The 15,284-nt window shown below is 48.3% G+C and overlaps 2 protein-coding genes across 2 annotated transcripts in view; one reads left to right on the top strand and one right to left on the bottom strand.

The window, feature by feature from the left end:
- TSNAXIP1 (translin-associated factor X interacting protein 1) overlaps positions 1-4,512 on the bottom strand; it is a 14,386-nt gene extending 9,874 nt beyond the window's left edge. Inside the window, exons 1-2 of the mRNA XM_012660458.1 lie at positions 4,466-4,512; positions 586-685 (exon numbers count right to left, since the gene is read on the bottom strand). Of these exons, the coding sequence (XP_012515912.1) occupies positions 586-685; positions 4,466-4,512 (147 nt within the window). The remainder of the gene's footprint in view (positions 1-585; positions 686-4,465) is intronic.
- A 500-nt stretch (positions 4,513-5,012) lies between these two features.
- RANBP10 (RAN binding protein 10) overlaps positions 5,013-15,284 on the top strand; it is a 62,185-nt gene continuing 51,913 nt past the window's right edge. The window contains exons 1-2 of the mRNA XM_012660566.1: positions 5,013-5,357; positions 6,138-6,249. Of these exons, the coding sequence (XP_012516020.1) occupies positions 5,123-5,357; positions 6,138-6,249 (347 nt within the window). The 5' untranslated portion in view covers positions 5,013-5,122. The remainder of the gene's footprint in view (positions 5,358-6,137; positions 6,250-15,284) is intronic.

Below are 15,284 nucleotides of genomic sequence, written 5' to 3'. Positions count from 1 at the left end.
AGTACTTAATAAGACAACATTCATTTCATATAAAAACTTTAAAGAACAGGAATGAGGGAGAGACCCAGAGCCAACAACACAATGGAGAAACATCCCTTTCCTCCTGCCTTCACACATCTCATAAGCATTTAGGGAGCTTTCAACCTATGCTAGCCACCCAAGTATCGGACACTAGAGCCATAAAGACAAAAAGATATAGTCACAGTCCTGAAGGACCTTGGTAGATCTGGTGTGGCGATCCTAGCACCTAGCACAGTGCCTGGCACATGGCAGCTGGGTTGAAGAAATGAGGTCCACTCCTCATTTGACTGAGTGGACCTGAGCTGCAGGGGAGGGGTGTCTGTAGGCAGAGGCTGAGTCTCTTTGCCTAGGGAGGACTGGGAAGCATTTTCAAACGAGGAGCAGAGAGAGTGCCCGCCCTCCTCCCAAAGCCTGGTGGGCCTGGCCTCTGTGAGCCACACTCCCCTGACTGAGAAGCTGCTGCTCTGGTGGCATGTTTCAGGTGAGTGGTGCTCTGGGGTTGCAGGCAGGGAGATAGGGCCCGAGGCCTGACATTGGGGTTCCAAAACGGCATTATCCACTAACCAGAGTATTCCGTTTCTGAGAAAGCTTGCGTTTCTGGGTGTTCTTGGCTTCTAGGAGAAAGGCGTCATCTATGGTCACTCCTGAAGGCCGAGTCCGTGAACTACACATAGAAAGAGAAGCTAATGAGGCCGGGTGTGGTGGCTCACGACTGTAATCCTAGCACTCCAGGAAGCCAAGGTGGAAGGATTGCTTGAGGTCAGGAGTTCGAGACCAGCCTGAGCAAGAGTGAGACCTCCGTCTCTACTAAAAATAGAAAAATTAGCTGGGCATGGTAGCGCATGCCTGTCCCAGCTACTCGGGAGGCTGAGGCAGAAATCGCTTGAGCCCAGGAGTCTGAGGTTGCTGTGAGCTAGGCTGACACCATGGCACTCTAGCCTGGGCAACAGAGTGAGACCCTGTCTCAAAAAAAAAAAAGAAAGAAAGAGAAGCTAATGGTGGGTGACAGAGTCTGGAGCGGGGAAAGTCCCTATACCCTTCCCAGATCCACAAGTTATGGCCTCCTTTCCCCACAGAGCCAGGCTCTGGGTCTTCCCAGCTCTGCCTCCAGATTCCCAGAGATGTTGCCAAGCAAGCCCCTGGTGCTGGGGCCCAAGCCATTTTCCTACATTCCTAGAAAACTCCTTGCCAGAGTCTCACCCACTCCTGCAGTAGTGGGACACCCTCACCATTAATCCAGAGAACCCTGTGGGTCTATACTTCCATTCACAGTGTTGAGCTGTGGCTGGGATGGTGGTTTTATGTAGACAACTCTGGTACACTCTGGGGGCGTAATACCAAAGGCAGGTGCTATAGGACAAGAAGCACAGGGTCTCCGGTCCAGGAGCTGGAGTGTAAGTCTTGATCCTTTTCTTACTGGCTGATAGGGCCTGAAGCTGACATCTGGGGTTCCAACAGGTCTGCCTTTGGGCAAGTCATTTGATCTCTCTCAGCCTAGTTTCCTCACAAAGGAATGGAGACAATTCTTGTATTGCCTATCTTGACTTAGTTATTGTGACATTTAAATAAGAGTGAAAGAGATATACAAAATAAATGAGCTTCACAGATGTTAATTATGACAGCAATATGAGACAAAAGTGGACAAAGGAAGTCTCTACTATTCAAGCCTCTTGGAATAGTCATCTTTGCTCAAGCTAGGAAGGCATTTGGGGGTCAAAGGGGAGGACTACTGTGGGCCGGCAGGCCCTGGTGGAACAAAAGGAAGAAGTAATTCCAGCCACATATGGAGTGGTGGGGGTGTGATTTATGTTGCCAGATAGACCCATGTATTCACTTCCCTTGCTAGCTGGTAGCCTTGGGCATGCCGTTTAACACATCTAACCTCAGTGTCTCTGCCCATAAAGGTGGGACTAGGACTACCCAAACTCCAGGGAAGTTGACAGTATTAGCATGAACCCCATTGGGAAACCCTGTCCTGTAGGGAAACCCTGTTCTACTCCGTGGAGCAGTAACACCCCAAACCCTAGTCCTCTATTGTCTCTCAAGATTGGACAAGTGTCAGCAAAACCCATGGAATAAACAGTGTGGCGAAGGACGGGTGCCTGCCCAGATGGGCATGGGTTTGAGACAGTTTTGGAGACCAACAAGATACAGCAGATCAACCCCACCTGCTTGCTCAATTAAGTCAATACCTTCCTATCACAGCCAATAAATTTTCCACACTCTGTTCTTCTTGCTTATGCTGGAACCACCACAAAAGGCAAGGTAAGCACAAAAACTGTGGGGAATTCTACAAATTCTGAGAAGTTGCCAAACGGAAAAGTTCAATAGGTAATAGATGTTAGTCTTGTTAGTTTTGAGTATCAAAGGAGGCAATAGTAAAAAACAGACTTAAAACAAACAAAACACCTGCTATAGCCTATAAACGTATCTAAAAAGCTTAAGATGCTTCTTTGTTGTTAGGTTAAATGTTTTATACCAACCCTCAGAGGAGAATGGAAAATATTTATATTTCTAGCTCAAAGGTGGAGAAAACTGATGGCAGGTAGTGGGTTTGTCAGGGGTGTATCTGGTATCGAGTGAACTCAAGCTGCTGAATTCCATCCACCAACCAACTGTGCCAGGAGTGTGAGGGTAAAAGGAAAGCCAATAGGGAGGATAAACCTGCCCCAGAGAAATGCACAATTCGAGGTCCCCTGTGGAGAGTCCTGCTAACATGTTCTACAGTGCTAAGGTCTGGCTTATCCATCATTCTGGCCCTGCTCTAAGGGGAGCAGGAGGAGGACACCCACACTATCTCTAGGGGAAACAGTGAGCCTGCCTCAATGTATATATCAGTAAATACTGGTGAATAAAGAAGACTGTGATTTGTACTGCCACCAAATTCAGCTTCAGCAATTACCTTGTGCTTCCTTCTTAAAATGGATGAAGATTCTCTTTCTGAGTCTGTTTCATATTCCTTTCATAGAGGACTGCAGTTTACTAAGTTATTCCTGTGTTGGTTAGCAATTCTCTTTTCCAAGCCTGCTGCTTGATTCTTGTAGACTAATTTTAGCTCTGGATAAAATAATCAAATTGGTATTTCCTGTTCTAGGGGAATTTTTTAGGCCTTCCTTGTCAAGGCAGCAGACCCTGAAGGATTGCAGTTTAGGTGAGATCAGGTTTTTTGCATTGGGAACGAGTAGAAGGGTGGGGAAACTATATTCATTGAAGACTTACTGAATGCCTATTATATACGAGAGCTGTGGTAAGAGCTTCACATATTCTGCTTAAATGTTCTCAACAATGTTTGTGAGGTGGGATGATCATTCCCATGTTTGAGATATAGAAGCTGAGGCCTGGAACTTTAATAAGGGCCTTCTCTGAGGTCCCAAAGCTAGAAAGGTATTTAGCGAAAAAAAAAATTTTTTTTGAGACAGTCTCACTCTGTTGCTCTGGGTAGAATGCAGTGGCATCATTATAGCTCACTCCAACCTCAAATTCCTGGGCTCAAGTGATCCTCCTGCCTCAGCCTCCCCAGTAGTTGGAACTACAGGCATGAGCCTCCAAGCCTGGCTAATATTTTCTATTTTTTATTATTTTTTTCTTTTTTTGGGTCTTCCAATGAGGACTGGAAAACCTGCTAGACAAATTCTAAAAGAGCTGTAATACTAATTTTTTGTAGAGACAGGGTCTCGCTCTCGCTCAGGCTGGTCTTGAACTCCTGAGTTCAAGTGATTCTCCTGCCTCGGCCTCCCAGGGTCCTAGGATTACAGGCATGTGCCACCACGCCTGGCCAAAATTTTTGTTTTAACCCATATATGTGGCTTTCCTGGCCAATGAAACTTGTTGTCATATTTTGCAGTATCCAGAGGTTGCACATCTGAATACAGGCAGGAGCTACCTGGAGGCCGTGGGATGTGTCTGGGCTGCTTAGAGTCAGCCAGCAATTCGATAAGAGTCTTGGTCATAAATCCAACCCTTGGGGGAAGAGGTAGTTTATCCCTGTGGCTAAGGGCTCAAGTTCAGCGGTGTGACACAGATAGATTCACACTTTAACTCCACCAGTTAAATACTGGTTAAATACTGGTTAACTCCACCAGTAAAATACATGATCTGGAGGCTTCTAAAGTATTTCTTCATTTGAAAAATGGTAATGTTACTGCCTCATAGAATTGTTGTGAAGGTTAAATGTATATAAAGCATTTGGCACATAATATGTTCAATACAAGCTAGCTGTTACTAACGATAAAGCATGCCTGCCCTTTTATCAGCACGTAACGTCTTTACTGAGCTAAGTCATCCCGGATTCTAACTGTTTCTGCACCACTGATTCTGTGGGGCTAGAGCCCCAGACCAATGGACAGAGGCCCAGCGGGAGGTGCAGAGGTCCGGATCAGGTACCATCTCCCTCTCTGGAAGTACTCAAGCCCTCCTCTCCACCCTCAGCCCAGCCAGCGCCTACCTCGGCACGGACAAGACGCTGTAGCACCGCGACTGCTGGGAGGCCATGACCCTCGGGCAGGCGGGCAGTCAGCACCCGCCGCCAGGGAAGCCGTGATAGTGTACAGTCCGTCGCCATGGCGACCAGGCCCCAGCGGCCCCGCGTTGAGGGCGGGGTCAGGGATATGCCCCGCCCCGAGCCCAGCGCCCCAGGCCTGGGGGGAGAGCCAGGTAGCAAAGATGGACTCGGACCCGGGTGCGAGGTGCCCTGAAAGTCAGTCACTACAGCGGATTTGACCCTAGCTACCAGAACGGAGGCAGGGGGATAAACAGAGGCCATGGGCGAGGGAGGTGAGCAGGGGGCCGGAGCCGCTTTGCCGGCGGGAATTGTAGTTGTCGGTGTCTCGAAGCTTCGATTAGACAGGCTTGCGGCTGAGCAGGTTTGTACTACATCTCCCAAGGTTCCCTACCAACCTCAGTTGGGCCGCCTCTGGAGACCTTTGCATTGTGGGATATGAAGTTCGAAATGTGGCGGGGTGTGGCAGTGTCCAAAGAGAGGTGCCGGACTCGGACTCGGTTTCCCTGCGGCCCCGGGAGGCTCGCGGGCCATTGGCTGAGCGGGGCGGATCTGGTCCCGCTCCTCCCCGCCCCCAGTGACACAATAGCAGCTCCCTCCAAGATGGCGGCAGCGACGGCGGACCCGGGAGCTGGGAGCCCGCAGGCGGGAGACTCCTCTGGCGGGGGCGCTGGGGGCGGGCTGCCGTCCCCAGGGGAGCAGGAGCTGAGCCGGCGCCTGCAGCGCCTGTACCCCGCGGTCAACCAGCAAGAGACGCCGCTGCCGCGCTCCTGGAGCCCCAAGGACAAGTACAACTACATCGGCCTCTCCCAGGGCAACCTCCGCGTCCACTACAAAGGTATCGGCCCGTCTGGCCACGGGGGGACAAGGCCAGAACGTCTGCAGGGCGGCCGTGCTGCCCGGCCCCTGGCCCATCACGTCCCTTTCCCTGCCTAGATGCTCCGAGTTAGGCCTTGGCCCTTGCGGGGTGTCCAGGGTGGTGGGGATGACCAGGCCAAGGGTTACTGCCTGTTCTGCTCTGCTCTGAGACACCTGATGTCAGGAGAACTGCAACAGGTGTCCAAACCCAGTGCTGGAATAGACTTTCCACTCCAGGGCCTTCCTACTTGTCCTGGGCTGGCTCCAACTCCATCTGAGCCCTTCACCACTGCTTAGTTGGGGAGTGTCTGAAAAAAAGTGTGATCACATCTCCACCATTAGCCTAATGCTCATGGGTTTGCCCGCCTGCCAGGCATCCCAACTGGACCTGGGATTGTGTGCTAGAGTTGGGTGGGGAAGTTTTCCAGGTCTGCCTCCTCCTTTCCCTGGTCTCCCAGGTGGGCTGCCTGGATTCTGGAGAGACTACTAGCAGCACTCGGTATCTCTCACATGCACTCTTATTGCCTATACCCTTATTTTGTTTGTATGAGGACAGTGTCTCAGACAGGGCTGCTATTCTCAGGAGGAGGTGAGCCCAAGGGGGGAGGTTTATGTGTTTACTCAGTTGTCTAATTATTCCATGGACTGTGTAAGGACTTCCTCTGGCCGCGGAGGGGTGAAATTGCCATAAAGCAGAGAAGAATGAGGCTTCCATTTGCATTTCTTCTGCTGAAATTTCTTTCTTGCCCTCTCCTATTAGGTCATGGCAAAAATCACAAAGATGCAGCCTCAGTGCGTGCCACCCACCCCATACCTGCTGCCTGTGGCATTTATTACTTTGAGGTGAAGATTGTCAGCAAAGGAAGAGATGGGTAAGCCCCTCATTACCACTCTCTTTCCCCCAACACTGAGCTGTGGTCAGAGTTTGAGGTCTCCTGGCTGACATTTGTGACTGGTGTGAGCTGCTGAGCCACGTGGGTCTGGGCTGCCTCTCTTTCCTGACTATGGGCATAGTCTGGTCTAAGCAGCAGGACATGATGGGAAGTAGGTACATTGGGGGTAAAGCAGAAGACTTTGTTTTTAGTGATGATGTAATTAGATATCTTACAGATCAGGGAAACAAGTAACAAGTTTATGTCAAAAAATCAGCATCAGGAATGGGGTTGCCCCCACTAGCATGTGGTGTTTGTTACTTCCCTCATTTAACACTGTTGTTGCGTTCAAGGTTCTTTTATGGCATTTAGTCATGTAGAGGCCCCAGTAGGCTTCAAAGGGATAGTAGAGTCTTTGCAGCATTCATCAAAGCTGTGGTGGCCACTGGTCTGTCATCTCAGGGTAAACAGAATACTCATGGTTAGAATCAGGTGACCTTACGGCTCATAAACTTGTTTTTCAGTCCAGGGACTTGAACACTAGTTGGACCAGCTTTAGGAAGGTCCTTATTAAAGTCAGCATTAGGGAGACTCCCTATTTTAGAGTGATCTAAGCAGGCACAGGAAATCATAGGGGAGATTTTTCATTTTTCTTTCTCTTCTTCTTCCAGTCTTCGCTTTTTCCAGTGATTGTGGTAAAGCAGGTGTTTAAGTTATGAAATAACATGATTGCAGCTGCCTTGGAAAGGCTTTCCTCATCAGACCTTAGGTTTGGTGTGGGAAGTTTGCCAACCCCACCAGTGACCTTCGTGCCAACCCTGAGTGTGTGTTCCTGAACATTCAGAGTACTTCCTCTCTCCTAGGAACTGTCCCCCTTGTGGTGCACGTAAAATGCCTGGCCAACATACTATGCTGGGGGCAAGACTGCCAGAGTCAGAACCTTACCAGCTTCCTCAGTGACATTGTAATTTCTCTGCCAGGTAGGGCTCTGTGGTCTTGGGGCTTCAGTCTCCTCATCTGTACTGTGGGGAGCTAGGCCAGCATCTAAGCTTCCTTAACCCTAGAATTCTATGATTCTGTAATTCTGATCATGGAAAGCTAGTGCATCTTTCACTTTATCCCCATCTAGTGTATTTATGGATAGGAAACTTCTATTTATTGGAGGGAGGGCTTTAAAGTTCTTATTTTTCCCTTCCACCGTGTGATAGAAGCACATTTATCTATTCATTTATTCTTAGAGATAGGGTCTTGCTCTGTTGCCCAGGCTGGAGTGCAGTGGCATGATCATAGCTCACTGCAGCCTTGAACTCCTGGACTCAAGTGATCCTTCCCTCTCAGCCTCCCAAGTTGGTAGGACTATGGGAACATGCCAGCCACCTAGTTAATTAAAAAAAATTTTTTTTTTTAGGCATGGGATCTCTCTATGTTGCCTAGGCTGGTCTCAAACTCCTGGCCTCAAGCAATCCTCCCATCTCGGCCTCCCAGCATGCTGGGATTACATGCCTGGCCTGATAGAAACACATATATATAATGTTCTTGAACTAAGTGTGAATAAGAATGGCCTCGTAAACACCTCAAAAATAGTGTCAACTAAAATGTTGGGGTGGGACCTCATATTATTGCCAAAGAAACTGAGAGGCATTTCTTAAGCTTGCAAGGAGGAAAATGAATTGTTTTCTCTGTATTCCTTATGACAGATAGCAGCTGAGCTGGTGCGAGGAGGTCACAACTTTTGAGAAGGAGAATGTTTAACTTAGAGACCTGGATTCCTTTAGTTGTTTTTTGACATTTCAGTTTTAAGTGGATCTTGCTGGAAAAGGCCCAGTGTCATGTTATAGTGCTTTATTGTAGGTGTTGCCTGCAAGTCTAAAGAAAGGTTGGCATTTATTCCCAGCATTTTACATTTGGTAAAGGTAGCAATTGAGCTTGTTGAAACCTCAGTTTTAAAAAGTTCCCAGTTCATGTATGCTTATGGTGGTGTGCTTCAGTTGACCACTGTCAGGTAGTAAGCATATGAATGGCCCCCATGGTCTCTATGGAATCCCTGATTCTCATGGCTGGGATGCAGGCAGATGTTGGCATGGGCCAGGTGTGGTTTGGAGGAGGCCAAGGGCAGTTATAGGGACAGGCAGATGTTGACTGGCTTGTTTCCTCTTTGCCGTTGACTTTGGAGGTATATTTCTGTTCCTAGGTTAGTGCATGACCCAAGTGTTAACCCAAGCTACATTGTGTAGCTTTCCTGTGTTGTATAGTTTGATCTTCACGGCATCTCTGGAAAGTGGCTAGAGCAGATGATTTTGTGGACAAGTCCTTAGTCCCTGGGATGTTTGGTGGCCTGCTCTGGCTGCAGGGCTTAGGGCCTGCAATGGAGTAGCCTAACTTATCAGATGTCCTCGCCTGATCCTTGACACATGTGTCCATGCTGCTGCTGCCTTTCCCCATTTTGGCTGCTATTAAATTCCTTCCCTGGGTAGAGTGAAGCAACATCTTATTGGAGTGTTATGGGATCACAGGGTTAGGGGACAGAGCTGAAAAGTGTGGAGTGTTGTGTGAGGCTAGAGAAGTGTGGCACGCTCTGGGCTGGGCTTGATCAACTTTCTGTTCCACTGAATCTCTAAACTCGTTTTTCTGTAGATTTGAGTATACCTCCTTTGTAAAAGGTATTTATAAACCCAGTTGTTAGTGTCCTCCTTCTAGAAAGGCCTTTGTTCTGACAATATCTTTTGCAGAGAAACACACTAATCTAATCTAATCACAAAGGTTTGATTTCAAGGGTTCATAGAGTATTTATTAATACCTGCTATGTGCCAGGTCCTATACTGGGTGCAGGGAGAACAGAGATAAAGTCAGCACGGTCAGCCTTCTCCTCAGGAAGCCTGTGGCCTCCTCAGTAGAGAGCGGACTAAAAGGCTGTCTGCAGGAGGAGGCAGAGCCTGGACACAGTTGTGAAAGATAAGTAGGAGTTCCCTAGCAGGCGAGACCTGTTGGACCTATGAATCTGATCGGTATACCAGTTTGATATCAGGGTGCTGGGCTTTCTGGGCACTCCCCAAATAGAGAGCTATGGAGAAAGAGGGGCTGTGTTTGACTTAAGAGTTTGGCACAGTCCAATGGGCTTCAGCTGCATTTTGCCGAGTCACCAGAGTTGTAAACTCCGGGAGCAGGTCTGGTGGGGCGAGGAGACATCAGAACGCTGCCAGTGGTGCCAGGAGATAAGGGGCACCCAGGTTCATCTTTCCAGGAAGCCAAGGAGGCCCTGAAGCTGAGGGTCCCTGGGGCGGGAGCAACTTTCTCAGGCAGAGTTCATGGACCTGTGGGTGTCCTGGTTCTTAGTGATGACACATGGAGGGTGTGGCTGGCCAGGCTGACAGATGCTCCAGTGTGACCCTCAAAATAGACTGTAACATCATCCCAGCAGCAGAGGCCTCCTGACATGTGATGGGTGGCTCTACCCAAGAGCAGTGAGCCTGGGCAAGAGCACTGGATGGTGGTGTGTTGAGCGTGGGGGTGTCCTCCTCTGCAGCTGGTGCCTGGGGTCTGTTCCTGAGCAGGGGTCTCTGGCCACAGCCAGCCAGCTTTCGCTCACTCCTGCAGCTGACTTCCTTTGGCCGGGCCATAGTGCACTCATCCATTCATTTCACACACCAGGGCATAGCACCCATTGTTTTGTCCCAGGCCTGGGCCCCAGGAGCACAGGCACAAGGGCTGTCTAGAGAGGCCTCACAGGTGGGGTCCAAAGGGTCAGTCCGTGGCATGTGCCATATTCAGGAGTGGCCTGGAGGATAGACTTCCTGCTGTACCTCAGAGTTTGGGGAAAGCTTCATAGAAGAGGTGATGATGCTGACTCTGGAAAGAGGAGTTAGAGTGTTCCAGGGGAACAAAGTGGGAAGCAGATGCTGCAGGCAGAAGAAACCGTGCATGAAAAGATGTGGGATATGGAGCATGAGGTACGCAGGGGCCGGGGGGAAATACCTTGTGTGCTGTGGCCAAGGAGTGTGGGCTTTATCTTGCCAGCAATAGCACCGAGGGGGCGAGAGTGGATAGGGAAGAAGAGACCCTGCTGGTCTGGGTTAGCCAGGCACTTCTGGCTGAGAGCCCTGTCCGCTGTGGACCAGTGGTTTTAGGTCCTTGGCTCTGGGCATAGTTTTCTCATAGCAGTTGTCTTTTCTGTCTCTTGGCTGGCCTTTCTCCTGTAGGGTGGGATGCAGGACGGGGTGTTGAAGACTGGTAGCCAGCAAGCCTTCTCAGGGTGAAAGGATGCTGCTCGTGCTGGAGTTCTCTGGTATTTTGGTTTTGCCAATTCCTATCTGAAAGACAATACCATCCCATGTTTTATGCCTAAGCATCTCCCTCTCATAAGTCAGAATCACCCAAAGTCATTTTCCATGGAGACCCAGAGAGCTACTCAGTTTATTAAGAGCTCTCCTGCCACATTCCTGGTCTGGAGAGCCACCCAAGTCCAGGCCCTTCTAGCCTAGAGACAACCTGTGGCTGGCCTCTCACCCTGGGTCCCCTTCATTCCAGTTTAAGTGCATTGTATAGTGCCGAGAAGTTTGGTGCTCATATGTGGACCTGGGGAAGGCCTTTTCCTGCCTGCCTCGAGAATTAGGTGCTGTCCTTGCCCAAGGCAGGTACAGGCAGTGGCTGTGCCCTGTTCTCCCTGACTGCCTCCTGGAGCTGATGGCCTCACAGGCAGGTGCTGAGCTTTGGACTGCGTCTCTGCCCAGGTGACACATTGCACTATTTCTGGAGACATGAAATATTTGGGTTTTGAAGCATCTTGCGGTGTTGTATTGCTTACCTATGTTGGGGGTTAAAGCGCTGGTCTAGTTGGGCACACTGGGGTGTAGCTCCAGCACAGGATGAGAGAACTGGAGTCCACATGGTGGCCATTTTTCTGGTAGGACCTCACTATTCACTGATTGTATGTTGTCATCCAGGCTCCAGCTGTGAGCTGAGAGTGGAGAATGTGGCTGCCTTCTTTAGAGCTGGGGCCTTCCTTAATCAAGGATCATTCTAGAAAAATTCTGAGAATTTATTTCACACTCCCCCCCCCCATTGTGTTTTCATATTCTGGAATGTTTGGTCCTTCCCTAGATGGGTCACTACATAAGGGAGATTCCCTGTTAGAAAAGAAGCAGGAGCTCATCAAACTAAAGTGTAAGGAGATGAACTTAGCAGCTCCATGTGGCAGGCGCCATATGCCATTCCTATTCTGGGGCCACTGGGAAGGACTAAAGGACTCAGAGTGAGTCTGTGTGATCAGGGGTCAAGTTGGAAAGAAGAGACTCATCACAGGGAGAGAGATGGACAGCTGTATCTGAATGTGAGGATACCCCTCTGCTTCTCCAGAAATTCGGTTCAAAATCCACGTAAAAGATTTTTGTAGGTCTAGGCTTATTAGTGTTGTGACTTGGTGGTGGAACAGACAGAGCCCATCACTTCTGTTGTAAAGAAACCAGAACAAAATGCTCTGGACTGTGTAGGAAGCGGGACGGGCTGGGGAACCCCTTGACACCCGTCTTACGCTGCTCTTCCTCTCCTCCTTCTTGGACTTAGAGACGGCTTATGCTTTCAGGGAAGTTTAGTTTAGGTCTGGGATGGCAAGTGTCTAGGCTCAAATACCCCCAGAACACCCTCAGCTTCCATGCCAACATTACTGATTGAGTATAGCACTCCTTTTTGTCCAGACAGAGCCCGGAAGTTTTCTCAATGCACAGCACTCCAGGCAGATATAATTTTTTGGTCAGTTTCGTCATGAGGTGAAACTTACCAACCCTCAGGGCAGAGGTGGTTGGAAGATGAGAACTGGATAGAGGAGAAGGGTAGTTGTGCCCAGATGGTTCAAGAGGGCTCAGCTTTTCTCTTCTAAAGGACAGTGCCAAGGCAGAGCTGACCCAAGAGGAAAGAAGCAAAGGGGATGGTTTGCTGAGTAGAACTGGTTATTACAAAGCCATGTGTATGAAATTGGCAATTCATTGTCTGAATTGACTATTTTTTAATGAATGCTCTGTTTTAATAAGAATTGTTGTGCCAGGAATTTATCAGTAGTTATATTTGCTTTTTTACAATCAAAATGTATTTTTATTTTAACTATAGATAATTTTTTTAACTTTAAAAGAATACATAGGACCTTTCAATACCTGACATAGTGTACATTTTAAAAATAGATAGCAGAGGGATAGAGAGATGTAGGTTTAAACAAATGCAGGTTTGTTGCCAGTATGTACATTGGACCAGTAGAGGCAAGTGCAGAAAACAGAAACCAGATATTTGAGGTAGAAAGGGATTTAATACGTGGACTTTGCTTACAAAGTCATTGCTTCCAAAGTCATTAGAACTTAGCGTTCCCATGTAATAGTGGGCTAGGTTGCTTAAATAAGATCCCTAGCTGAAAATAATGAAAGACACTAGGTAAAACATTACAAACCAGCAAACTCAAGGCTAATTTCTGGATGAACACCTGTAACTAGAGAGTTAAGGGTAAGTACTTAAGGGCGTTTGTCATGTCCACACACAGCTGTGTTCCAGCTTTGTAATTACCTGGGGCCAGAAAGGTAGAGGTTAGGGCCCAGAGCCTACCGGGTGTGAGGTCTAGTGGGAACACTCACATTAAGCTGGGTGCCAGTAACTGTGCTCTCCAGTTAAGGGTAGTGCATTGCATTTGTTTTTTTTGTTTGTTTTGTTTTGTTTGTTTGTTAGTTAGAGATAGGGTCTTGCTCTGCCACCCAGGTTGGAACCTTGAACACCTGGGCTCAGGTGATCCTCCTGCCCCAGTCTCCCAAGTAGCTAGGACTACAGGCACATACTACTATGCCTGGCTACTTAAAGAATTTTTTTTGTTGAGACAGAGTCCCATTATGTTGCCCAGGCTGGTCTTGATCTCCTGGCCTTAAACCATCCTCCCGCCTTCACCTCCTAAATTGCTGGGATTATAGATGTGAGCGACTATACCCGGTACATTCGGTTTTTGAATGCGGCAGGCTCTGAAAAGTCAAGGTTTGGTACTTAAGACTCTGTCAGTGCTTTAGAGAAGGACCTCAGAGCCCAGGGTATGTGAGTAACCAGCCTAGGGCCACCCATAGGGGTTGTTCTGCCCTTGCTATCTGGTGGGCTATCTGGGTGCTTAGATAGTGCTGGTGACAGTGCGTACGTGAAGGTCTCCTGACCCATGCTCAGAACCACCTTTTTCCATATGACCACATCCTGACTTGAGGCCCCTTTACTTTCTGGCCTGTTCTTCCTTGGATAATGCTGGGGCCTAGTCCACTCATCTCTGCGATGCCCCTCCTCTTAGTGGGGGGCTTGTACAGAATTGGGCTCAGTGGATGACTGCATTACTTCCTGGCAGAGGGGCAGGATGGGGTATGGTTGCTGGAGGAGCAGCTTACACATAGCAGCCAGTGTCATGATAGAATGTGGCTTTGTGTGGGCCCATCAGACTATGAAATGAAATCCCCAGCCCTGAATATTAGCCCTCATTTCACCTAAATGTCAGTTGGTGTTTTTCCTGGACCGTCTTCCAGGGACCATTTTGTAACAATGGTACCAGAGATCCCCTCTGTTATGGAGGCTGTTGATGTCTTTATCTGGGGCAGATTCTGATAAAGAACAAGATTGCCAGCCTTCTGAGCTGTGGGTAAGGTGTTAGATGTCAAGATGAAACTGTCAGATGAGATTCTGGGAGGTCTAGGGTGGGAGGCATTGATGACTGGCCCTTTCACCTGAGTGTGGCCAGCAGAGATGGTACCTTCCTGCAACCCCCAAGAGCCATCTCAGCCCTGAAGCTGAGGACTTTGTCTCTTCTCTGTCTCTTCATCACTTCCCTGTAGGGCTCTGGGTCTGGTGACATCCCATTGATGGAGCTTAAATTAAAATGTTTGAGTCTTGTAGTCATTGGTTCATATATCTTATGCAACAGTCATTAAAAGTGCGCATAGGCCAGGCACAGTGGCTCACACCTGTAATCCCAATACTTTGGGAGGCTGAAGTGGGAGAATCACTTGAGGCCAAGAATTCAAGACCAGCCTGGCAACATAGCAAGACCTTGTCTCTTAAAAGAAAAATTAGCTGAGTGTGGTGGCACGCACCTGTAGTCCCAAGTACTCTTAAGGCTGAGGCAGGAGGATAACTTGAGCCCAGGAATTCGAGGTTACAGTGAACTATGATTGATGGGGCCGCTGTACTCTAGCCTGGGTGACAGAGCGAGACCCTGTCTCTAAACAAGAAGTCCCCATAGGCTTGCCAACTCATAAAAAATCTACCTTCCTCTAAGAAGAAGTTGGTAAAAGTAAAGTAAAAAGTAAAGAGAGCTGGGTACGTGTTCTTCACTCTTGTCATTTACTCTGTGCTAGCAGTGAGGGACATCTGGCCCTGAAGTAAGGCTAGAATACTCTGATGCTTTCTGTTGAGCTCTGTGCCAGGGCCCTCCTTGTCTCATCTGGAAAGCCAGATAAGGCTCAAGCTGGCATGAAGAGCCGTAGCGATGTTCTTGATGTCTCTGTGCGTATGTGGTAAAAATATATATAACATAAAATATTCCTTTTTATCCATTTTAAGTGTACAATGCAGCGTACAATAAGTGTACCCTCATCATTCACAACGTGCAACCATCACCACTATTTCCAAAACTTTTCCAGCACCCCAAACAGAAACCCTGTACCCATTATGCAGTAACTCTCCATTTCTCCTTCTTCCCAGCCCCAGTGACCTCTAATTTACTTTCTGTCTCTATGAATTTGCCTATTTTAGATAGTTCATATAAGTGGAATCCTATGTCCTTTTGTGTCTGACTTATTCACACATCATAATGTTTTCCAGGTTTATCTATGTCATGGTGTGTATTGGAATTTCATTCCTTCTATTGGCTGAATAACATTCCATTATATTTACATATACCACATTTTATTTATCCGTTCATTTGTTGCCGAACACTTGGGTTGTTTCTACCTTTTGGCTATTGTGAATAATGCCGCTATGAACATTGGTATACATACTGTTTGAGTCACTCTTTTCAGTTCTTTTGGGTGTTCACC

This window comes from Propithecus coquereli, unplaced genomic scaffold, assembly GCF_000956105.1.
Source record: "Propithecus coquereli isolate 6110/MARCELLA unplaced genomic scaffold, Pcoq_1.0 Scaffold67, whole genome shotgun sequence".
Lineage (NCBI taxonomy): Eukaryota > Metazoa > Chordata > Mammalia > Primates > Indriidae > Propithecus > Propithecus coquereli.
This window is presented reverse-complemented; position numbering and strand designations above follow the sequence as displayed.